Source organism: Rana temporaria, chromosome 10 (genome assembly GCF_905171775.1).
Source record: "Rana temporaria chromosome 10, aRanTem1.1, whole genome shotgun sequence".
Taxonomy (NCBI): domain Eukaryota; kingdom Metazoa; phylum Chordata; class Amphibia; order Anura; family Ranidae; genus Rana; species Rana temporaria.
In genome coordinates this window covers 21,699,096-21,723,018 of record NC_053498.1, presented here as the reverse complement: position 1 = coordinate 21,723,018, position 23,923 = coordinate 21,699,096, and the positions used below count along the sequence as shown (strand labels likewise).

General features: G+C 42.7%; 2 protein-coding genes across 2 annotated transcripts in view; both read left to right on the top strand.

The window, feature by feature from the left end:
- The window catches only part of LOC120915809, a 30,895-nt gene extending 20,262 nt beyond the window's left edge, over positions 1–10,633 (top strand). The window contains exons 4-7 of the mRNA XM_040326609.1: positions 2,220–2,372; positions 7,071–7,214; positions 10,430–10,561; positions 10,602–10,633. Coding sequence (XP_040182543.1) covers positions 2,220–2,372; positions 7,071–7,214; positions 10,430–10,561; positions 10,602–10,633 — 461 coding nt within the window. The remainder of the gene's footprint in view (positions 1–2,219; positions 2,373–7,070; positions 7,215–10,429; positions 10,562–10,601) is intronic.
- Positions 10,634–14,129: 3,496 nt separating this feature from the next.
- Positions 14,130–23,661, top strand: LOC120915808 (phospholipase A2 inhibitor and Ly6/PLAUR domain-containing protein-like). Its single transcript, XM_040326608.1, has 4 exons — positions 14,130–14,280; positions 16,749–16,901; positions 20,401–20,541; positions 23,374–23,661. Exons 1-4 carry the CDS (start codon positions 14,130–14,132, stop codon positions 23,574–23,576), a joined length of 648 nt encoding a protein of 215 aa, XP_040182542.1. The 3' UTR covers positions 23,577–23,661.
- Positions 23,662–23,923: the final 262 nt, after the last annotated feature.

Sequence of the window (23,923 nt, the reverse complement as noted above, 5' to 3'; positions counted from 1 at the left end):
GCAGCGTATCTTAAATCAGATAGATCACGCGGATCTAAAGATCCGCTGATCTACCTGAATCTAGCCCATTGTTTTCAATGAGGCTGGTTCACATATGTGCGATGCATTCGCACTGCGCATTGCAGTAAAACCGTGTGCGTTTTTAAGGCATTGCGGTGCGGCTCAGGTGCGAATTCCATCCCATTATCTTCTATGGGTACGCAGCTGATTCGCAGATGTGTTCAGTTCTCTTCAGGAATTTCTCTCATTCAGCTCAATACACTTCTCCCCCACTCTCCTCTCACCCGAAACTTCTCCCAGGTCTCCAAATTCGCATCTAAAACGTTGCTAATCTGCTGAACACTTCTCTTATCTCTCTGCAGAGATAAGAGAGCTGATATTCGCACCGTACTAGTGTGATTTCGGCCTCAAGGTAATCATCCTCACCTGTGATCTGTTTGCTTGTAATTAGTGTGTGTGTATAAAAGATCAATGAGTTTCTGGACTCCAGACAGACCCTTGCATCTTTCATCCAGTGCTGCACTGACGTTTCTGGATTCTGAGTCATGGGGAAAGCAAAAGAATTGTCAAAAGGTTTTGCCGGAAAAGGTAGTAGAACTGTATAAAACAGGAAAGAGATATAAAAAGATATCCAGGGAATTGAGAATGCCAATCAGCAGTGTTCAAACTCTGATCAAGAAGTGGAAAATGAGGGGTTCTGTTGAAACCAAACCACGGTCAGGTAGACCAACTAAAATTTCAGCCACAACTGCCAGGAAAATTGTTCGGGATGCAAAAAAAAAAAACACAAATAACTTCAGGAGAAATACAGGACTCTCTGAAAACATGTGGTGTGGTTGTACAAGACGCACAATAAGGAGGCACTTGAAGAAAGACGGGCTGCATGGTCGAGTCGCCAGAAGAAAGCCATTACTACGCAAATGCCACAAAGTATCCCGCTTACAATACGCCAAACAGCTCAGAGACAAGACTCAAACCTTCTGGCACAAATTCATTTGTAGTGATGAGACCAAAATTGAGCTTTTTGGCCACAACCATAAACGCTACATTTGGAGAGGAGTCAACAAGGTCTATGATGAAAGGTACACCATCCCTACTGTGAAACACGGAGGTGGATCGCTGATGTTTGGGGGATGTGTGAGCTATAAAGGCATAGGAAATTTGTTCAAAATTGATCTCAAGATGAATGCAGTATGTTATCAAAAAATACTGGAGGAACATTTGCATCCATCGGCCAGGAAGCTGCGCATGGGACGTACTTGGACATTCCAACATGACAATGATATAAAACACAAGGCCAAGTTTTTGTGTTATCATTCATATTCTCTGAAAAATGGCCAAGAAATCTTGAATTCTGCCAGGGTAAGTAAAGTTATGAGCACAATTGTATATATCCTAGGAGGTTGTAAGACCGGGTACACATAGTTAGTCAGGTTGAAAAAAGACACAAGTCCATCCAGTTCAACCTCAAAAAAATAAACAAACAAAATAAAAAACACAATACAATCCCATACACCCAACTCCATACCCACAGTTGATCCAGAGGAAGGCAAAAAACCCCAGCAGAGCATGATCCAATTTGCTACAGCAGGGGAAAAAATTCCTTCCTGATCCCCGAGAGGCAATCGGATTTACCCTGGATCAACTTTACCTACAAATCTTAGTACTCAGTTATTTTATGTACATTTAGGAAAGAATCCAGGCCTTTCTTAAAGCAATCTACTGAGCTGGCCAGAACCACCTCTGGAGGGAGTCTGTTCCACATTTTCACAGCTCTTACTGTGAAAAAACCTTTCCGTATTTGGAGGTGAAATCTCTTTTCCTCTAGACGTAAAGAGTGCCCCCTTGTCCTCAGTGTTGACCGTAAAGTGAATAACTCAACACCAAGTACACTGTATGGACCTCTTATATATTTGTACATGTTGATCATATCCCCCCTAATTCTCCTCTTCTCAAGAGTGAATAGATTTAGTTCTTCTAATCTTTCCTCATAGCTGAGCTCCTCCATGCCTCTTATCAGTTTGGTTGCTCTTCTCTGCACTTTCTCCAGTTCTGGCATTCTGGCTTAGGCAGGAATGGCGGTGGGGGCGGGGCTAAAAAATTAAAATTGTTTAAAATATAATACAAAATCTGCAATTCAACATGCAACATGCATGCAACTCAGTGAAAATGTACTTTAAATCGTTTTAAAAGAAACACATGCTTGTTGTGTTGTGTAGGTGACAATAAATTGAATGGACATCTATTTCATACGCGATGTGCAGAGCAATCAGAGTGTAATATGGCAGGAAGCATGACTACAGCTGGATTCTACATATCCTTTAATAGCACCTGTTGTAATACAGATAAATGTGTCCCACCAAGGCCTCTCTGTGAGTATACTGAATATTTAGTTCATATGCGTTGACAACTGCCATCTGTATAAAGCCCAACTGAAGAAACATCGATATATACCATATTACCAAAAGTATTGGGACACCTGCCTTTACACGCACATGTAGCCGGATTCAGGTAGAGCGGCGTATGTTTAAGCCGGCGTAACGCATCCCATTTGCACTACGCCGACGTAACATAGTGAGGCAAGTACTGTATTCACAAAGCACTTGCCTCCTAAGTTACGTCGGCGTAGCGCAAATGGCCCGGCGTAACCCCGCCTAATTCAAAATAGGCATGTAGTGGGCAGGCTACATTTAAATTACCCGTGACCCCATGTAAATGAGGGCCGTTCGTACGGCGCTTGCGCGCGCATGCTCAGAATCACGTCGCAAATACTCCCTTTGTCACGATGTCGGCTCAATGCTTTCGACGTGAACGTAACCTACGCCCAGCCCCATTCACGTACGCTTACGCAAACAACGTAAAATACGATGGCTGTTCCGTCGTCCATACCTTGCATGGGCTGTGCCATCTTTTTGGTGGTTTATCTTTACGCCGGCGTATGTCTTACGTAAACGTTGTATCTTACTGCGACGGGCGTACGGACGTTCGTGAATCGGCGTATCTTGCTAATTTACATATTCTAGGCGTAAATCCACGTACACGCCCCTAGCGGCCAGCGTAAATATACAGCTAAGATACTATGGTGTAGGAGACTTACACTGGTCGTATCTTGGCAACAGAGAAGCGTATCTCAGTTTGAAGATACGACAGCGCGCATTCGGACTTACGACGGCGTATCTACTGATACGCCGTCGTAAGTCTTACTGAATCCGGCTAATGAACTTTAATGGCATCCCAGTCTTAGTCTGTAGGGTTCAATATTGAGTTGGCCCATCCTTTGCAGCTATAACAGCTCCAACTCTTGTGGGAAGGCCGTCCACAAGGTTTAGGAGTGTGTCTATGGGAATGCGGCAGGTCTCCCAATACTTTGTGTTATTTAGTATATATGCTGTAAACTTTGTACTAGCAACCTAATTTTTCATCCACATATTCCTGTTGCAACAAATGTGCAGGGGGTCTAAATATACTGCAACCCATTCTGTTATCGCTAGACGTTGGGCTCCAACAGTTTGTTCCTTCCTTAGCTGATTGGGCTTGTGAGATGGACAGGTTCGAACACCTGGAATGCATGATAGGGAAAAGAGAATAGCCGCTCCAGGTGGGAACCCAGATGAATATCCTCCGCTGCAGACAACTCAGGTGCAGGCAATGCACTTAGCAAAGCAGGAACAAAGATTTTCTCTGGACAGCCGCACTCTGAACAAATTGTAGCCTTTATTAAAAGAAGGACAGCACTACGAGTCACAGCAAAATAAAACAAAACCTGACTGCTGACGCGTTTCGCACTGAAACTAGTGCTTAGTCATAGCTAAAAAATACAACAAATGATATCAAATATATATACAACCTTAAGGTTACAATTTGTTCACAGTGCGGCTGTCCAGAGACAATCTTTGTTCCTGGAATGCATGATAGCCTGGGAGAATAATACCGTATTTATCTTGCTATAACGCGCCCCGGCGTATAGCGCGCACCCCCGAACTTGAAGGAAAGATTCCTGGGAAAAAAAATACTTACAGTTTGGATGCCCCTCGTGGGTGTCTTGCCCGTCGTCCATCGCGTCCATCGGCAGCCTCGTCCGGTCCGGCGTCCTTCTGCGGCCATCGTGGTGTCCTCCCCGCTTCCCGCACTGTGTTTGAACCACTCTGCCGACATATACCGAGCGCAGTACACTCGGGTATAGTCGGGCAGGCTCGGCTCCTCTCGCGTAAAGGACGTACAGGACGCACAGGACGTGACCGCGAGAGGAGCCGAGCATGCCCGACTATACCCGAGTGTACTGCGCTCGGTATATGTCAGCGCAGTGGTTCAAACACAGTGCGGGAAGCGGGTATCAGCGTATATCATGCACCCACGATTTTGCCCTGATTTTCAGGGCAAGAAAGTGCGCGATATACGCCGATAAATACGGTAAGTACAAAACAGATTACAGCAAACATATAATTTTGTATGCATATTGTATGGACTCTGACCTGGTTCCTTGGGCGGAGGCACCCCCCCCCTCATTACCTCTTATTAGTGGCCACCATGCATAGGAGGAATCCCTTGAGTTCTCCCACAGAGGGGAGTTTGTCACCCATGGTTGAGACGAACGATCTTTCATTCCATTACTAGGGTAGGACCCACTAATTTTGGGGTACTTTGACGCAGTAAGTGTGACCAAACCCCCATATTTTTTTGAATATGTTCACTTGTTTTTAACTCAAGGTGAGCAGATTTTTAAAATAAAATCCGGGGACATATTTTATTTTTTATTTTTACTAGTAATGGCGGCAATTAGCGATTCAATGCCCGTCGCCGCTTACTCTCCAGGCCCCGACTACTACTGGGTGGGGAGCGGAGGAAGATTAAATTACATAAAAAAAAATATTGCATTTTAGTCTAAATATGAGATGTGAGGTCTTTTTGACCCCAGATCTCATATTTAAGAGGACCTGTCGTGCATTTTTCTATTACAGGGGATGTTTACATTCCTTGTAATAGGAATAAAAGCAAACAAAAAACAGTGTAAAAAAAAATGATGTAAAATAATAAAAAAAAATCTCCCGACACATACGCGAGCAGCACCCAAATGTGAAAACGGTGTTCAAACCACACATGTGAGGCATCACCACGATTGTTGGAGCGAGAGCAATAATTCTAGCCCTAGACCTCCTCTGTAACTCAAAAACATGCAACCTGTAGAATTTTCTTATACGTCACCTATGGAGATTTTTAAGGGTTTGTCTCCATTCCATGAGCGGATGCAACTTTGAAGCGTGACATGTTGGGTATCAATTTACTCGGCGTAACATTATCTTTCACAGTATAAAAGAAAATTGGGCTACCTTTACTGTTGTCTTATTTTTTTTAAACAAAAAAAGTTTTTTTTTTCCAAAAAAAAAGTGGCTTGTAAGACCTCAGAGCAACAACGGTGTGACAAAAAGTATTGCAACGACCCCTATTTTATTTTCTAGGGTGTTAGAAAAAATATATAATGTTTGGGGGTTCTAAGTAATTTTATAGCAATTTTTTTTTAACTTGTAAACACCAAACCTCCCATATATGTTTTTTTTACCAAAAAAAAAAAAATTATACTCACCAGAAAGGGCTGTTGCTATGCGGAAGTATCTCTTCTGCCTCTTCCTCCACCGCGGTCCTCTTCTTCTTCTTCATCCTGCGTTACGGTGTCTTTCGGTGAATGGGGCACGCCGATCATCTCTCATTGGCCGCACAGATCGCATCGCAAACGGCCACTCCGATTGGCCATTCGCGGCGATCTGTAATTGGCTGTGTCCAAGGGACACGGCCAACACAGAGTTTCCCCGCTGCGCGCTCTGGAGCGCGCGCGGGGAACGCCCAAAGGGGCGGACGTCAATTGACGTCCTGTTGGATTTTGGGATCCGCGCTGTAGCCGTCATTTGACTATAGCGCGGGTCCCAGGAGGTTAAAGAGGAACAGGTAATATAACCACCCAGGTGTACTCTTAGGTAATGCAGGATAACTGTCAGTGACCCGTCAGATCTGAGGGACATTCAATGATTACACATGAATAGTTGCTGTGTGTTATCAAGAAGTGTCTAGTTTATTGAACACAGATACAGAGTATTTATTCAGTTGTAAAAACGATAAAGTGGGGGCTAAGAGGGAGCTATTATAATACGTACAAATGTTATCAGGAAAAAGACACAAGACATCTTTAGCAAAACACCTGTTTCCAGCCTGATAATGCATGTTCCTGTTACACACGTTACAATTAGAACAGGAAATATATTCTAAGACTTCGGCCTAACCGCAGGACATAAGATAAAATGTAAAAGAGAAAAAATGTAAAGATAAGAAATATCTATATTCTAAAATGGTGCATGTCTTCTTAAAATGGAGGAGCTGTAGTTTTTTACATTCCCCACCCAACCCTTTTTCCAAAACGCACTTACAGGGCAACCACATGGAACTGCATGGTGCTACGGCACCATGTGGTTAACTGCACATGAAAAGGCACTGCGTTTTCCAATGCATGGGGATGCCATGAAGAATTACACTGTATTTAGCTACGGCAAAGCCAGGTCCAGACTTTATTTTAAATAATATATACAAGACTTTAATTAGGTATATCCAAAATATTTTTTTTGTTTGCTTTAGAAAAAAAAAATGTTGTGCCCCATTAGGGCAATTTTCCCTTATTTCCCTTGTCAGACACAGCAAGAAGGGAGGGGAAATCTTAAAAATAAGGGGACATCTATGCTTATCAGAACAGGTGATCTCTGTTTTGATGATAATTGTGTAATTCCCATCACAAGACAATACTTACTAGGACAAATTTCTGAGGCTCTCCGGCACCCCCCAACTCTGGCCACATGCGGTATTGCATGCCGTAGAAGTCAATGCGGAACAAATTATCTTTGTTTCCATTGACTTTTATGTGGAAACTCGCTTTGATATGCAAGTGCTTTGGATTACAGGCATTCTCCTGGAACGAATTATGCTCGTAATCCAAGGTTCCACTGTACTTACTATTCTCATAAGTATTTACGCCTGTAAATTTGCATGGTCTGTACATATTAATGACTTTGTCTCATGGACTTTTGTAGTACAGGAGAGGTCACTGATAAAAAATGGGGTCACTTGTCCCGCCTGCCATGTGGAAAAGCAAGATCCCTGCGTCCCGGAGAGAGCCATGGCCTGTACAGGTGAAGAAACTCATTGTGTCTTCCAAACTTCAACCATGTATAGAGGTAAATAAACCCAGCTGGCAACATTCCATGTTAGTAAACCTGTCACAAACCAACACATTTCAAATTAAGAGAGGCCTGGAGCGAGTGGATTGGAAAGGAGATAGCAGAGGGCCAGCATGACAGGAGTGATAAGGGACAGCAGTGGTTAGGGAAGTTAGTTTGGAAAGTTGTGGGTATTAAGGGATTGGAGGAAAAGTTGTGGAGAGGAGGGGTTTTGTTTATTTAAGGGACAGGCGGGGTGACCCGGTAAACACAGCAGGGGAATCAGTTAGAGGAGAGGTTTCTTGCCCGCCCTCCCTGGGTTTCGTAAAACTTTTCTTTCTTTCAGGTGTTGTTACAGTACACGTCATGGCAGCGGACGGTTGGCGGTGGTGGTCTTTGATGGTGGTAACTATCCTATGAGGTGGAAGTGTGGGGGACTCATCCGTGGTATGGTCCCCCTGGTGTGTGCAGTTAACAAGGGTTAGCTGAAGATGGTAATGGTGGCACTGCGGGTAACAGGTTGTCTCAAAGCTGGTGTTATTTCGACTGGAGGCCTAGTACGGTAAAAGGCCCTCAGTGAAGAAGTGAAAATTATTATGTTGGGAAGTGCCGTCAAAGACCACCGGGGGGAGCATCTGATATCTGAGTTTTTGTTATGGTTAAAATATGGTTAAAATATGTTATATATATATTTAATATTTATGAATAAAGAAGGTTGCCGTTGGCCAGTTTTACTCCATCTCAAGTGTGGTCTTGTTATTATAGGTAAGGTTAAGTGGGGGTTTAAGGTTGGAGTAAGTAAATATGGTGGCAGTCAAGCTATGGGATGTACATCTTATCTACCCTGGTCAAGAAAATGCGTTGCTAAACAGCCATAAAAATAAACATGTTCGTCAAGCTTGGTCTTTTAGAACTCATGCAGTTTTGTTCCAAAGTCTTTTTTTTTTTTTAAGTTTGGTTCTGTATGGTGTTTTGTTTATTTCAAATTCAATAGTTGAAGTCTTACTCCAGCCAAACTTTTTTTCTTAGGCCTCGTACACACGACCGAGTTTCTCGGCAAAAACCAGCAAGAAACTTGCTGGTATTTTTTTTTTGCCGAGGAAACCAGTCGTGTGTACACTTTTCGATGAGGAAACTGTCGAGGATCTCGTCGAGCCAAAAAGAGAGCATGTCTTCTTTTTCCTCTACGGGAATGGAGAAATTTGGCTCGCTGAGATTCTCGACAGCCTAACAAGGAACTCGACGAGCAAAACTATGTGTTTCGCCCGTCGAGTTTCTCGGTCGTGTGTACAAGGCTTCAGATTTGGGTAGGGTGGAGCAGGTTTAAAGGCTGTGTAAACCACAACAACCCCAAAACCTTGTGGCCTGCTAAATATACCGCTGAAAGTGTTTTGTTATATCTGTTTCATAAGTGCAAAAAAAATGTAGATTTTGCCCAAAAAAACTTGTGAGTTAATAAGAAGGAGGGGGAGTCGTTATGGAGATGAGGAGGGGGAGGAGATAAGGGGGTTATGTAAATGGAAAAAAGAGAGAGAAGATGAGAATGAGTTATGTATGTTTATCTTGTGTCATGGATTTTAAACTACCTGTGTCAGATAGGGTGATCAGCAATAGACATGTGCACTGCCAAAAAAATGTGTTTGTTTTCATTTCAATCCTTTTTTTTTATTTCTTTTTTTCGGGTCATTCGTCGTGATCACCATTCGTACATTGCTAAATTCATACATTCGTACATTGGTAAATTCATACATTCGTACATTGGTAAATTCATACATTCGTACATTGGTAAATTCGTACATTCGTAAATTAGAAAATTTCGAGATTTGGAAATTCGAAAATCCAAAAACCCAAAAGCCACATATAAACAAATGGAACGTAACAAATAAATAATAAATAATAATAATACGTTTATTATTGTTATTTATTATTATTATTATTAATTCATTACGTTCCATTCGTTTAGATACCGAATTCGTTATTATGGATAATTAGTAACTTTGGATAAATTTGTATTCATTACGTTGACTAGCAGCCAAATTTGAAAGGAAATTCCAATACCTATAATTTAATAGTTAGTAATAGTTAAGTTATTATTAGTTAGTTATTATTTCAGATTTTCAAATTGTGGGGTTTTATTAATTTTCTGATTTTTGAATTTCCAAATTTCCGACCAAAATTTTTTTTTATTGCTATTATTGTTATTTATTATTATTAATTCATTACGTTCCATTCGTTTACGTACGGCATTCGTTGTTTCGGATAATTCGTAACTTCAGATACATTTGTATTCATTACATTCACTAACAGCCAAATTTGAAAGAAAATTCCAATAACTATAATTTTTTTAACAGGAGAAACCAAAAACTATAATTTAATAGTTAGTAATAGTTAAGTTATTATTCGTTAACTTTTATTTCATATTTCTGAATTTTTTAATTTCCGAATTTACAAATTTACAAATTTACGAATTTACTAATGTATGAACGTGCAAATTTATGAATTTACGAATGTATGGATGTACGAATTTACGAATGTATGGATGTATGAACGTACAAATTTATGACTTTACGAATGTACGACCGTACAAATTTATGAATTTACGAATGTACGAATTTACAAATTTACGGATGTACGGATTTACAAATGTACGGATGTACAAACGTTCAAATTTATGAATCTACGAATGTACGGATGTACAAATTTATGAATGTACTACTGTACGAACGTACAAATTTATAAATCTACAAATGTGCGGATGTACGAACGTACAAATTTTTGAATCTACGAATGTACGGATGTACGAATTTACAAATGTACTACTGTACGAACGTGGTGGTTCGCTCTCCCTTTCTTTTTACTGTCTACTACACCACTGATTTCAGCTACTAGACAGAGTCTTTCCATCTTCAGAAGTTTCCTGATGACTCTGCGGTAGTGAGATTTATCTGGGATGGGGAAGAAATTGAGTATAGGACTGTGGTGGAGAACTTTGTCTCATGGTGTGAAGCTAACCATTTGTATCGAAATGTGACAAAGACAAAGGAGCTGGTTGTGGATTGCAGAAAGAGGACGCAACCAGGGACCCCAATCTCTGATTAAGTGGATGTGGAGGTAGTAGAGAGTAACATGTATCTAGGGGGTACACACAGATAATAAACTGGACTGGAGCAAGAACATTGAGGTGTATATGTATATATCACATACACACATTCCGATTTTTTTCTATTTTTCAGCTTATAAAGTATATTCATATGGTTGTGCAACACAGAACATTTTCAAGAACAATGGAGAATTTGTGAATTCATTCAGCTTACTTACTAAATTTGTAATACAAGAAATCAGCAGCAAACATCAGCTGCCTGTGGGTGAGTGTAAACTATTGTATTGTGTTGTCTTACATAATAGGTAAAGCTGCAGATGCTGGCTATGACAAATGATACATATATTTATATTGCATATACAGTACTGTGCAAAAGTTTTAGGCATTTTTTGTTGACTTTCACCCCATGAGTAGGGATGAGCCGCACACCCCCCCATTCGGTTTGCACCAGAACCTTCGAATGGACCGAACTTTCGCGCGAACATTTAGAACCCCATTGACGTCTATGGGACTCGAACGTTCGAATTCAAAAGTGCTCATTTTAAAGCCTAATATGCAATTTATTGTTGTAAAACGTCTTTGAGAACCCGGGTCTTGCCCCAGGGAACATGTATCAATGGAAGAAAAGTTTTAAAAAACAGTTTTTTTCAGGAGCAGTGATTTTAATGATGCTTAAATAAAAAATAAAAAAAAATAATGAAAAATTCCTTTAAATATTGTACCTGCTGGGTGTCTATAGTATGCCTGTGAAAACGTCTTTGAGAACCCGGGTCTTGCCCCAGGGAACATGTATCAATGGAAAAAAAGTTTTAAAAACGGTTGTTTTTTTCAGGAGGCATGAAAAACGACCGTTTTTAAAACATTTTTTTCATTGATACATGTTCCCTCGGGCAAGACCCAGGTTTTCAAAGATGTTTTCACAGGCATACTATAGACACCCAGCAGGTACAATATTTAAAGTTTTTTCCATATTTTTTTTATTTTTTTTTTAAATTTAAGCATCATTAAAATCACTGCTCCTGAATCTTTAGGTGAAAACTACAGAGCACACGGCCAGTACACACCAAGTAGCTTTAGGTGCAAACTACAGAGGACACAGGCAATAAACCATGTAAGAATACTGCAGCTAGCACAATCACCTGCCTGCCAGTAAATTAGGAAGAACTGATCTAGCTAAACTATACAGTGTATAAATATATGTACAACACCTGGGATGTATATATATCCTCTACACACTGTACCATTAACTGACTAGCCTGCCTGCTCTATCTACCTGCTAAAAATCACACTCTCTCTGTCCTCTCAACCACCGCAACACACTACACAAAGCCGACCTGCAGGCGGCCTTTTATAGTGTGGGGCGTGTACTAAACCCCCTGAGCCATAATTGGCCAAAGCCACCCTGGCTTTGGCCAATTATGGCTCTCCGTTTTTTGCAAGCTGTGATTTGCCAAGCATGCGGGTCATAGTGCATGCTTGGCCAATCATCAGCCAGCGATGCCGCAGTGAATTATGGTCTGTGAAACGTAACTCAAATTTGGCGCGAACGACCCGTTTTGTTTGTTTTTCGACGAACGATCGAACATACGAAGCTCATCCCTACCCATGAGTAAATATACATATAGTGTACATATAGTATATATAAACTGAGTAAACTTAAAAGTTTTGAAAAAAAAGAAAAGAAAAATCCAAAAGGTGATACATTTACATTTTCGTTGACTTTTCACTCCAAATTATATTGAGTTAGCCAACAAAAGACAAAATAGGGCCATAGCTGATGTTTTGTGGGCACTTGGGCATTTCACTTACCTATATGGCCAAAACGATCTGGATACACCTCCAAATTATTGAGTTCAGGTGTTTCCAGTCTAAGGTACTGGAAATGCTCCAGCACACGAATACATTTTAGATAATTGTGCTCTTCTAACCTTGTAGCAACAGTTTTGGAAGGTCCCTTTTCTGTTCTACCATCACTTTGCCCCTGTGCAGTGTCGAGACAAGGTCATCTAGAGCCCAGGACAAACATGACAAATTCCGACCCCCAATATGTATGAGAATTATGTGTAAGCGAAAACCCCCTTGCCCCTAATCTGCATGTTAACCCCCTAAGCACCTGGCTCAAATCCTCTCTTCACATATTCCAGAGCTCAAATCCCCCCCTCCCCAATAAAATCTTCCACCTCCAAGCATAAATCCCACCCCTCTAAATCCCCCTTCCAGCACAAATTCCCCTCCACCGATCCCCCATCCTAGCACAACACCCCCCCCCTCCCCACACACACACAGATTACCCCTCTTAGCACAATTCCCCACCAATCATCCCTACTATCACGAATACCCCCCACAAATCCTCTTCTCCCATCCCCCTATTCAACACAAATCCCCCCAAATCCCCACTCCTAGTACACCTCCCCAAATTTTTTCTCCTAGAACAATTCTTATCCTGTACTTCCCCCCCAAATTACCCTTCTCAACACAAATACCCTTCCCATCAGTCTTTTTGTGTTAAGCACAAATTTCTGATAATTTTATGTCGAGGACTAAAAAGATAGAACCATGCCAATGATGCAGCAGAAACATATAGAGTAGCACAGTTAGGAAGGTTTGTGGTCGGGGATGATATAAAAGTCAAAATTAGAAGTGGCGCCCCCCCCCCCCCCAGTTGCGGAATGCGGTGGCCTGCATACCGGAAGCAGTGCGGACGCTTTATGGGGGGCGCTAGACTAATTTGCCTCTCAGCCCAGTCCACCCCAAAAGACTGGCGCTACACTAACAGTGTAGCACAAGCCGTCTGGGATTCTTTCTGTGCTGCCCACATGCAAAGTGCTGCCCTAGGACTTGTTGGCCTAGGCCAGGATACAGCGTTGACTGGCAGTATTAAGACCTAGGAAACAGCAAGGAAGCCTTTTAATTGTTGGGGTTGTTATAAATGAGTAGCTGGGAGGATTCCACAGAGTCCACAAATTTTATCCAACAAGCCCAAATTTTGTCAAATTTAGATGGGGTCTCTCTGGCCTAATGAACGAGGGTCCTCCATCTCTGCTATTTTCTTAACACAATAAATCCATTCAGCAATGGTTAGGGGGGGTTTCCTTCCAGTATATAGGAATGCACATTTTTACCACGTTGATTAGATGGAGAAGTAGACACCTCCAGTATTGCGCTTGAGGTAGAGACGTGTTATGTAGGAGGTATTGCCAGGGCTGGGATAAGGGGTGGGCAGGAGGGGTGGCTGCCCTGGGCAGTGTGTTATTATATGAGTTGGGGGGGCACCATGAGGAGATTGGGGAGGGGGGTCAGGGGGTAAGAATTGTTCCAGAAGAGGAAATTTGTGGAGGTGTGATAGGAGCAGTGATTTGGGGGGGATGGGTGAAGGGGGATTTGAGCTGGAAGGGATGGGGGGGCAAAGATGTGTGCAAGGAGGGGGGAATTCAGAAGGGGGTGGATTTGTACTGGGAGGAAGGGGAGCTTTATGTTTAGGGGGAACATGCAGGTTAGTGCTTGATTTTTTTTAGGGGGGGGGGATTTTTGTTGACACATAGTCATACATCTTGGGGGGCACGATTTTGGCATGTTCGCCCTGGGCTCTACATGACCTTTTACCTTCACTGGGTATTGGGCATGGGTCTTCTGGTGAGTAGGTTGTGATGTTAAAAAAGAGGAGATATACCTCTATCCAGAAAGGTCGTAAACTGTATCTGGACATATGTGAAGGAGTGAGCCAGTTTCTTTAGTGCATCGCCAGCACAGTGGGAGTCATTTGAATTGTTCTTTAAACAAAGTTATAGAAAGAGAAATCATTCTGCACCAAGTATTTTTTAATAAGATTTTGCATGGGAAAATATTTTATTTTTGACATTGCAGGAAGCTTCTTGTGGTGCCATGAGTGCCAAGATGCTCAATCTTCTTTTTGTGCCAAGTATCAGGTTTTGTGTCAACCAGATAATGATGTGTGCCTTTCAGAACTGAGAAGGATGACAGAAGGTAAGCTACTCAAGATTGTTTCTGGAGATGAATGGACATTCTACATTTTTGAAAATTTTGAGAGCAGAATACCTGATCTCAAATGGTTTACATTCTGATGAAGGATATAACATATTGCTAGGTTGAATTAGATGGACTTCTGTCGTTTTTCAACCTAACTATGTAAATACACCTTGAAAATTTGCCAAGTAAGCCAAACAATATATGAACTAAAATTTGTGTGAAGCAAGTTTTGGAATTATGGAATACACCCGATCTGAAAATCCGACAAGAAAACCGTGGATTTTTTTTCCGACGGAATCTTGGGTCACACCAAATTCCGACTGTCAAGAACGTGGTGAAGTACAACACTACGACGAGCCGAGCAAAATTAAGTTTAATGCTTCCGAGCATGCGTCAGCTTGATTCCGAGCATGCATGGTTTTTGGTGCGTCGGAATTGCATACAGACAATCGGATTTTCCTCCAAGAACTTTTCTTGTTGGAAAATTTGAGAACTAGCTCTCAAATTTTTCTTAGCGGAAATTCCGACAGAAAAATTCCGATGAAGCCTACACACGGTTGGAATTTCACATCAGACTTTTCTTGTCGGAATTTCCGACCGTGTGTACGCGGCATTAGAATTCCAGTTTTCCCATTTACGCTCAAATATATGCATGGTATCAAATATAGTGTGATGAATTCTCTTTATCAGCTTAATGGCTTCCATCTTTGTGTTAAGCCTCGTACACACGACCGAGGAACTCGACGGGCGAAACACATCGTTTTCCTCGTCGAGTTCCTTGTTAGGCTGTCGAGGAACTCGACAAGGCAAGTTTCTCCATTCCCGTCGAGGAAATAGAGAACTTGCTCTCTTTTTGGCTCGACGGGATCCTCGACAGTTTCCTCGTCGAAAAATGTACACACGACCGGTTTCCTTGGCAAAAAAAAAATCCCAGCAAGTTTCTTGCTGGTATTTGCCGAGAAACTCGGTCGTGTGTACGAGGCTTAACTTGGGACCAGGAAGCCGAGGAAGAGCACCAATTGAGGGTTAAAGACCTGCCCAATGATTGTCAATAAAAAGAGTATGCGTAAGTCTCAGATCAGGGTTTGACACCTATGGGATTGTAGTAAAAAAGAGACACATGGGGACTCAAGGGGCGTTTTAAGCCTCTAATTTGGGACACCTTGATGGCTGCTTTTGGCAGATGGGCCAAAGGGCCTTAAAGCTCTAAAATGTTTTGAGAAAAGTACCTTGATCTGTGCAGCCCCTAAAGCATGTGTCACCCACCCCAGGGATAAGGTACCATCTTGTATGTCATTTCACCACCATTTCTTTAATATCTATTGATTGAGTGCTTTTGTGCATCAATAGCATCTCAATGAACCACCAAGGAGGATTTATCTATGGAATGTATCCCTTTAATATTCCTTTAATAAAACTATATAGGGTAGAAATAATACCCTTATCTCTGGAGGAATTAAAGGAGAGGTACAGCCAAAGCTGTACTTCTCCTGTGGATCACAGGAGTGCAGTTCATTCTGTACTCCTACTGTGACCCATTTTTAGCAGACAGCTAGCTGAAGTCCGCTATCTGCTGAGGTTAAAGAGACGGTCCAGACTTTGCGATCTGCCTAAACCGATACCCGGCTTAGCCTCCCATAAGCGCGTCACCAGTTTTCCGTAAATAGCCGACCTGCGAGTCGGCTCTATATGGCGCCTGCGCAGTCAGCTCTACACAGCGGGCGCAGGCGCCTTATAGCGCCGTATAGAGCCGACTCGCAGGTCGGCTATTTACGGAAAACTGGTGACGTGCCTTATGGGAAGTTTTTCACGAGACGTCAATCATCTAACCTCTGAATAGGAACACCCAGTCCCACGGGAATCAGAACCCGGAAGCCAGGGGGAAAATAACAATGTAACGGTATGTACGGCGAAAAAAAAGAAAATACCAGCATACTGTACATGTCGGTAGTATGCTGGATGTAATGTTATATAATTGTTTTAGGGTGAACATCCACTTTAAGGAAGGGTGGGCTCCCACCAGGCTCATCTGCTCTCTGCCTATCCATTATAATGCATGTGCTTCCACTGTGGAGGCTCTTAAAATTTAGAGTTAGGACTACAGAATACTGGGGTGCCTTAAAGGGGCTTTGCAGCTTATGCATGTATTTTCAAATGTGCAAACTAAACCCCTATTTTTAGCCCATACTGTCAGAAATGATAATTTGGTTGTTTGGTTGTGGCCATTTGTTTGTATTGCATTGAGGGTTACAAGAAGGGTAATTGTTAGGGTTACAGGGAGGGTTAGTTAGTGTGAGGTTGACCCTTGGGCAGGGTATTGCTCTCCATGATGAGAGTTATGCACCAACCCACCTGATCCAATGCAGGACCCATGCGTGAGGATGGAGGTCATCCTGTCACTCGATTGCTTATCAAAGGTTAGTCTTAAAACTGGGAATTCCATGGTCTTGTTTTTCATTCTTCAGATCCAAGCCGGAAACTAACAATGCAAACGATCAGAAGATGTGGAAATTCCGATGAATGTAATATAGATGGCACCCTAACTGGTCGAGGCAAAACATTAACCATAAAAACATCTTGCTGCGAAACAGACATGTGTAACCCCCCAGAAGCTTCATGTAAGAGATAATTTCTTTACATCATTTTATCGTCTATGATTAAAACAGTAGCTTAGTTCCAAAATGTCCTCATTACATTGTCCCTCTTCTGGGGCTTACTCCCTCTGCCCCTCTTTCTTCCCCAGATGGCCCTCTTTTAATGTTTTAACAAATACAATCTTCTCTTAATGTTTAAAGTCTAATCAAAAAGGTAAAGAAATCTATTTCTGACTATAAATAATAAGTGATTATTCCAGCAAGATATTGTAAATCCGGTCTATTACTACCCCACTGACCCCTTTACACTGCCCTGCTGGCTTCAGACCTTTGCCTCGCTGACCCCTGTACACTGCCCTGCTGACTTTAGACTTTTGCCTGGCTGACCCTTGTACACTGACCCATTGACCCCTATACACTGCCCCACTGACCCATGTACTCTGCCCGGCTGACCCCAGTTGTCTGCCTTCCAGCCCCTGCACACTACCCTACTTACTCCATTTCTCTGCCCTGCTGACTCCATCCTCCACCCAGATGAGCACTGTCCTATGCCCTGCTGACCCCTTTACCCTGCACTGCTGAACCATGTTAGCTATTAGGAATGTAATTGCAATTGTAAAAAAATATATATATAAATGTAGGTAATTGAAATCATCAACGATCAAAAATAATAAAAATATATATAACAATAGTGCATCAACACAAGTGCAGTGCTTAATATTGTCTCTTGTAAATAGTCCCAATTTGTGCGTTACAGTGAATCTGATATCAAAATCTTCTTATCAACTGTATTCTTGCTTAAGGTGATATCTTTCCGCCACCAAACATTAATATCTTCTGTCACCCAAAAGTGCTCAAACATATGAATGCGCTTACCAGAAATATCTGACTTCTTTATTGAAAAAGAGAGTCAGATATGGCTTTAGCAGGATTGTGCCTGCACACATGCTGGATTGACAGGAATGCTCTCAAATACCTCACTCTCAGCATCCCAGGATATATAAAAAGCCCATAGCATAATACTGTTTTTTATTTAAAAGTATAAGAAAAAGCTGCCAAGTGGCCTCTTACATTAAAAAGTGCCTCCCGGCACTGGGGCTGCAGATATATCACCGATACTGGCGGTTTCACTTTACTCCCACCTTTGTGGTTTGGCGTGCGTTCCGCTGGGTACTGCCAGCTCCTACAGTGTCGGAGAGGACGTCAGGCTATCACGTGACCAGGTACCGCCACCAACGTACATTTTGTTGTTTTACGTCTTCAGGGGCCCCCTGAGGTAAACCAACAAAACGTACATCGGCGGAGGTACCTGGTCACGTGATAGCCTGACGTCCTCATTGCCCAGTGCACCCATAATCAGACATACCCTCTGTCCTGATGTACTGATTGGATCTGTTAATATGGAAATTGAAGTGCTACACAATTACTAAGAGGTCCAGATACAACTTTATTCCAATAAAATTCAGGCAGACAATCCAAAAATTGGCAAAAGCATTTTGGGGGTTCACAACTGCCCCCTTCATCAGGACATAATTGACAACAAACAGAATGGACTAGAAGTGAACTGGACCTTTAACGCTATTGTTTTCCAGGGTGATTGTAAGGACAGGCCTTGTCTGCAGTTTGTTTGGAAGTAACCTGGATGAAGGTGGAGTCCTTAGACCACCAAATCACGTTGGATACTTTTTGAGTTATCCTCCAGACTTTTATTGGAATAATGTTGTATCTGGACCTCTTAGCAGTGTGTGGGGAGGTGCAGCGTGGTGCAGCAGCAGTGATTACACAGACCCTGGTTGTATTAATGCAGAATTCAGTCATTTACAACAGACCTGGTAACTGACCAGGAACACTTATGGCGTATAACAGTAATGTGTAGCAGAGCATGTCTCAGATGTGCTATCAGCATCTGTCTTGAGGGGCGTCTTGAGGGGCGGAATGCAGCCTGGCTGGTACAAAAATCGGGAGGGCTTCAGGTAGCAAGGCATGTCCCTATCCTTTTCCTACTCATCAGAAACCTCTCCCTGCCGCTAATCACTGTCGCTGTCAAACAGGTGACCTATCCCTACACTACCCACATGTGAAATGAGCACCAAGCCTGGAAGCCAGGGCTTTAAAATAGGCTCTGTGAGCCATGATCTCTGCATGTACCACTCAGGCTCGGTTAATGTGGGGTGTGAGTTCCTCCGCATCTACTGCTGGCAGTGTTGGCTGGGGATGGAGCCCGTCCTGGCTCCTACAATGGCTCAAGAAAGAAAACGGGTGATCCCTAATGCCGCACATCCACAAAATCCTGTAGAGGTAGACAGAGTGGCAACCTCGGCCTGGACTTCTATCAGGCCATGCCCCCGAATAGGCTCTGCCTGACCCAAGTTGGCTACTAGAGTCAAGTCACATGGGGTGGCAGCATGTAATCAGATAAATTCCCCAGTGACCCCAAAAACCAAAGAGGAAACATGTTCCTCTCAACTTCCTCTCCCCTGCAATGCTGCTGCGGTCGAGTGCCACCTGCAGTAGAGAACGTAGACTGCACCTGCGTACAAGTGGTGTGGTGCTTCAATTTCAATTTTTGTTACACTACAAGCCAAGGAGACTATGGAGATCCGCTGGACGTGTGACGTCAGGGATCGTCTTTCCCTATATCAGGGAACAGACGATCACTGACATTGCCACAGTAAAGAACGGGGAAGGTGTGTTTACACTCACCTCTCCCCGTTCTTCAGCTCCTGTGACCGATCACGGGACACCGGTGGCGATCGGGTCCTGCGGGCGCGGTCATGGAGCTTCGGACCGGGTCACGTGTGCGCGCCCGCGACCCACGGCTGGGCTCTTAAAGGCGACGTACCTGGTAATGCCTGTGCCCAGCTGTGCCATTCTGCCGACATATATAGTCAGTAGGGGGTTAAGATAGCAATACCACTGGGATAACCTAAGTGTCCAGCATTATTTTTCCAATTTCCTTAAAGGACTTGTAAGGAGAATTTTTTTTTTTTTTTAAATAACAAACATGTTGTACTTACCTCCACTGTGCAGCTCATTTTGCACAGAGTGGCCCCCGATCCACGTCTTCTGCGGTCCCTCGGTGGCTGTCTCTGGTCCTGCCCACAAGAACTTTCCACTTTCATTCGAGCGAGCTTGCATGGTGGTAAGTTCTTGTGGGCGCGCTCCCGTGATACAGCCGGACGGCTATAGCGGCTCACTGTATCACTTGGGCGCGTACATGTCGCGTCATTGGATGTGATTGACAGCAGCGCGAGCCAATGGCTGTGCTGCTTTCAATCCATTCACTCTAACCAATCAACGACCAGGCTGAGCGGCGAAGAGGACGTCGGGGGCGATCACCGCAGGTGAACAGGCTCAGGTAAGTAAAACGGGGGGGGGCTGGGGGGGGGCCGGTATTGTCGTATGTTTCTTTACCTTAATGGATAGGATGCATTAAGGGGAAACAACATGTACTTTACCTTTAGTGTCCCTTTAAGTGAATAGATAAAGAGTCATATGGTGTAATAATTCTATTGTCCACCAGGGTCTTTGAAGAGGAAAAAACCTAATGGGAAAATGTGTCCTATTTACTCCTCCTTACAAAAGGACTATCCAGAGTTGGATGTTGTCCAGTGCACCGGTGATGAAACTCATTGCGTTAACTTTACATCCTTAATAACTGAAGGTAGGTGAGTCTGATTTTAATAAATCTTTGGACAGAGGACATAGGGAAGCCATCACATTTGGAAAAGGGCTTAAAGAGTATATCAAAGCAAAATAAAATAAAAAAATTTAATATATTCCTCAATGTTTTATCACTTTAAAGACCCTGTATGCACCGGAAAATGCCCTCCTATTTCCTGATCTAGGATTTCAACACACAGGTCTTTTGTGGTGTCAGCCCTGCCCAGTTGTCTTTTGCTTAAAGAGGTTGTAATGTTTTTTTGTTTTTTTTTTCACCTTAATGCATCTTTTGGTGGCACAACATGTGTGATTGTAGCTTTTTTTCATGGATCTCTTGTTTTGCACACTTTGCACATGTGATTGTTTGTTAGATGTATTTTAATACATTTTAATTTTTTATTTTATTATAAAGGACTTGTCCCAAAGTGTCTCCTGTCTTTTTTACTATTTTTGTAATTTTTTTGTGAAATGGTAGGGGTACAATCTATTCGTTACCAATTCACATAGGGGGGGGGCGAGATCTGGAGGTCCCCTTGGCTGCAGACCCCCACAACCTCCGGGCAAGGGTTGTGGGGATGAGGCCTTTGTCCTCATCAACATGGGGACAAGGTGCTTTGGGGAGCCCAAAGCATTCTCTCCATGTTGAGGGCATGTGGCCTGGTACTGTTCAGGAGGGGGCGCTCTCTTGTACCCCCTCTTTTACTGCAGCCTGCGTGCTCGGATAAGGGCCTGGTATGGATTTTGGGGGGGTGGCCCCTATGCTATTTTTTTTTTTTTTTGGTGCAGGGCTCCCCTTAATATACATACCAGAAATTAAGGGCCTGGTATGGATTTTGGGAGGACTCCCGTGCATTTTTTTTTTTTTTTGGTTCGGGGTTCCCCTTACTATTCATACCAGACCCAAAGGGCCTGGTAATGGGGGGGGGGGGGCGTTTTTTTCCAATGATAATTCATTACAGCTGCGATCATTTTTAAATTACTTTTTTTCCTTTAGAAATTTAATTTTGCTGTGGGACTGTTCTAAACACAGGGAAAATGCGCCACTTTACAGGCATACTATAGATACCCCCCAGGCACGATATTTAAAGGAATATTTCACTTTTATTGTTTTACTTTAAGCATTATTAAAATCACTGCTCATTAAAAAACTGCCGTTTTAAAAAAAATATTGCATTGATACATGTCCCCTGGGGCAGGACCGGGTCCCCAAACACTTTTTATGACAATACCGTGCATATAAGCCTTTAAAATGAGCACTTATGGTTTTTCATGTTAGTTTCCCATAGAATTTAACAGGTTTCCGCGGCTTTTGAATTTGCCGTGAACACCGCAAAATGTTCGTTGTTCGCCAAACAGCCAAAGTTCAGCCCGAACTTATACTCGGGCCAAACAGTTCGCCCATCACTACTGGAGACATGCTTGGCCAGTCCATCACCTTTACTCTCAGTTTCTTTAGCAGGGCAGTGGTCATCTTGGAGGTGTGTTTGGGGTCGTTATCATGTTGGAATTCTGCCCTGCGGCCCAGTCTCTAAAGGGAGGGGATCATGCTCTGCTTCAGCATGTCACAGTACATGTTGGCATTCATGGTTCCCTCAATAAACTGTAGCCCCCCAGTGCGGGCAGAACTCGTGCAGCCCCAGACCATGACACTCCCACCACCATGCTTGACTGTAGGCAAGACACACTTGTCTTTGTACTCCTCACCTGGTTGTCACCACACACGTCACACCATCTGAACCAAATAAGTTTATCTTGGTCTCATCAGACCACAGGACATGGTTACTGTGGTCTTGTTATGTCCTTAGTCTGCTTGTCTTCAGAAAACTGTTTGTGGGCTTTCTTGTGCATCATCTTTAGAAGAGACTTCCTTCTGGGACAACAGACATGCAGACCAATTTGATGCAGTTTGCGGCGTATGGTCTGAGCAATTAGAAGAGGGAAGGTCTGGACAGGTGCACTCCAATAAAAACACCTTTATTATGCAAAATAACAAAAGCACAAACCACAGCAAGGTACAGGATAAAAAAGTTGATGCGTTTCACACTCTAAACAGTGCTTAGTCATAGGTATGGTCTGAGCACTGACTGGCTGACCCCCCACCCCTTCAACCTCCGCAGCAATGCTGGCAGCACTCATACGTCTATTTCCCAAAGACAACCTCTGGATATGACGCTGAGCACGTGCACTCAACTTCTTTGGTCGACCATGGCAAGGCCTGTTCTGAGTGGAACCTGTCCTGTTAAACCGCTGTATGGTCTTGACCACTGTGCTGCAGCTCAGTTTTAGGGTCTTGGAAATAATCTCATAGCCTCGGCCATCTTTATGTAGAGCAACAATTATTTTTTTCAGATCCTCAGAGAGTTCTTTGCCATGAGGAGCCATGTTGAACTTCTAGTGACCAGTATGAGAGAGTGAGAGCGATAACATCAAATGTAACACACCTGCTCCCCAATCACACCTGAGATCTTGTAACACTATTGAGTCACATGACACCGGGAAGGGAAAATGGCTAATTGGGCCCAATTAGGACATTTTCACTTCGAGGTGTACTCACTTTTGTTGCCAGTGGTTTAGACATTAATGGCTGTGTGTTGAGTTATTTTGAGGGAACAGGAAATTTACACTGTTATACAAGCTGCACGCTCACTACTTTACATTGTAGCAAAGTGTCATTTATTTTGTGTTGTCACATGAAAAGATAGAATAAAATATTTACAAAAATGTGAGGGGCGTACTCACTTTTGTGAGTTACTGTATATATTTCTTTTTTTTTTAACATAAATGTTTAAATTTTATTTTTTTTAACACTTATTCCACCATTTTCTTTGAACAGGATCCTTTTCTAGAGACGAATTGTTGCATGGATGTGCCATGGAGAGCATTTGTGAAAAAAAACTCATCAAAGAATATCGATCTGCCAGTAATCAGATGTTAGTAAAGAATGATATTGTTTGTAGTAATGGCATGACAATTATGGTTTATCTTCACCACCTGATAATATTTTACATTTCTGCTCTGGCCGTGCTAAGAGACTGATCATCATTCTACTTAAAGGAGTTGTAAAGGAAAAAAATTGTTTTGCTGAAATGACTGTTTACAGGGTATAGAGACATAATAGTTAACTGATTCCCTTTAAAAATGATTAAAAATAGATAACAATCAATCATATAATGTACCTGCAGTTTCTAGTTTCGTTTTTGCATGTTGTTTCCTGCTTCTGTGATGTACAGAGCCAATACAGGGCAGTGATGGTTTGGAAAACGAAACTGATTGGTGCTGTGGGGTTTTAGACACACAGTAATCACACCTCCTTGATTAGTGACCACAGAGAGAAAGCTCCCAGTACTGTGGTCATCAGGAAACAGACAACCAGGAAGTGTGGA

Bases quoted from the DNA above. Each gene is read 5' to 3' on its own strand.
- LOC120915808 (XM_040326608.1), top strand. From the start codon at position 14,130: ATGGGAAAATATTTTATTTTTGACATTGCAGGAAGCTTCTTGTGGTGC. The intron at 14,281-16,748 runs GTAAGCTACTCA...TTCATTCTTCAG, and splicing joins ACTGAGAAGGATGACAGAAG to ATCCAAGCCGGAAACTAACA. The intron at 20,542-23,373 runs GTAGGTGAGTCT...TTCTTTGAACAG, and splicing joins TACATCCTTAATAACTGAAG to GATCCTTTTCTAGAGACGAA.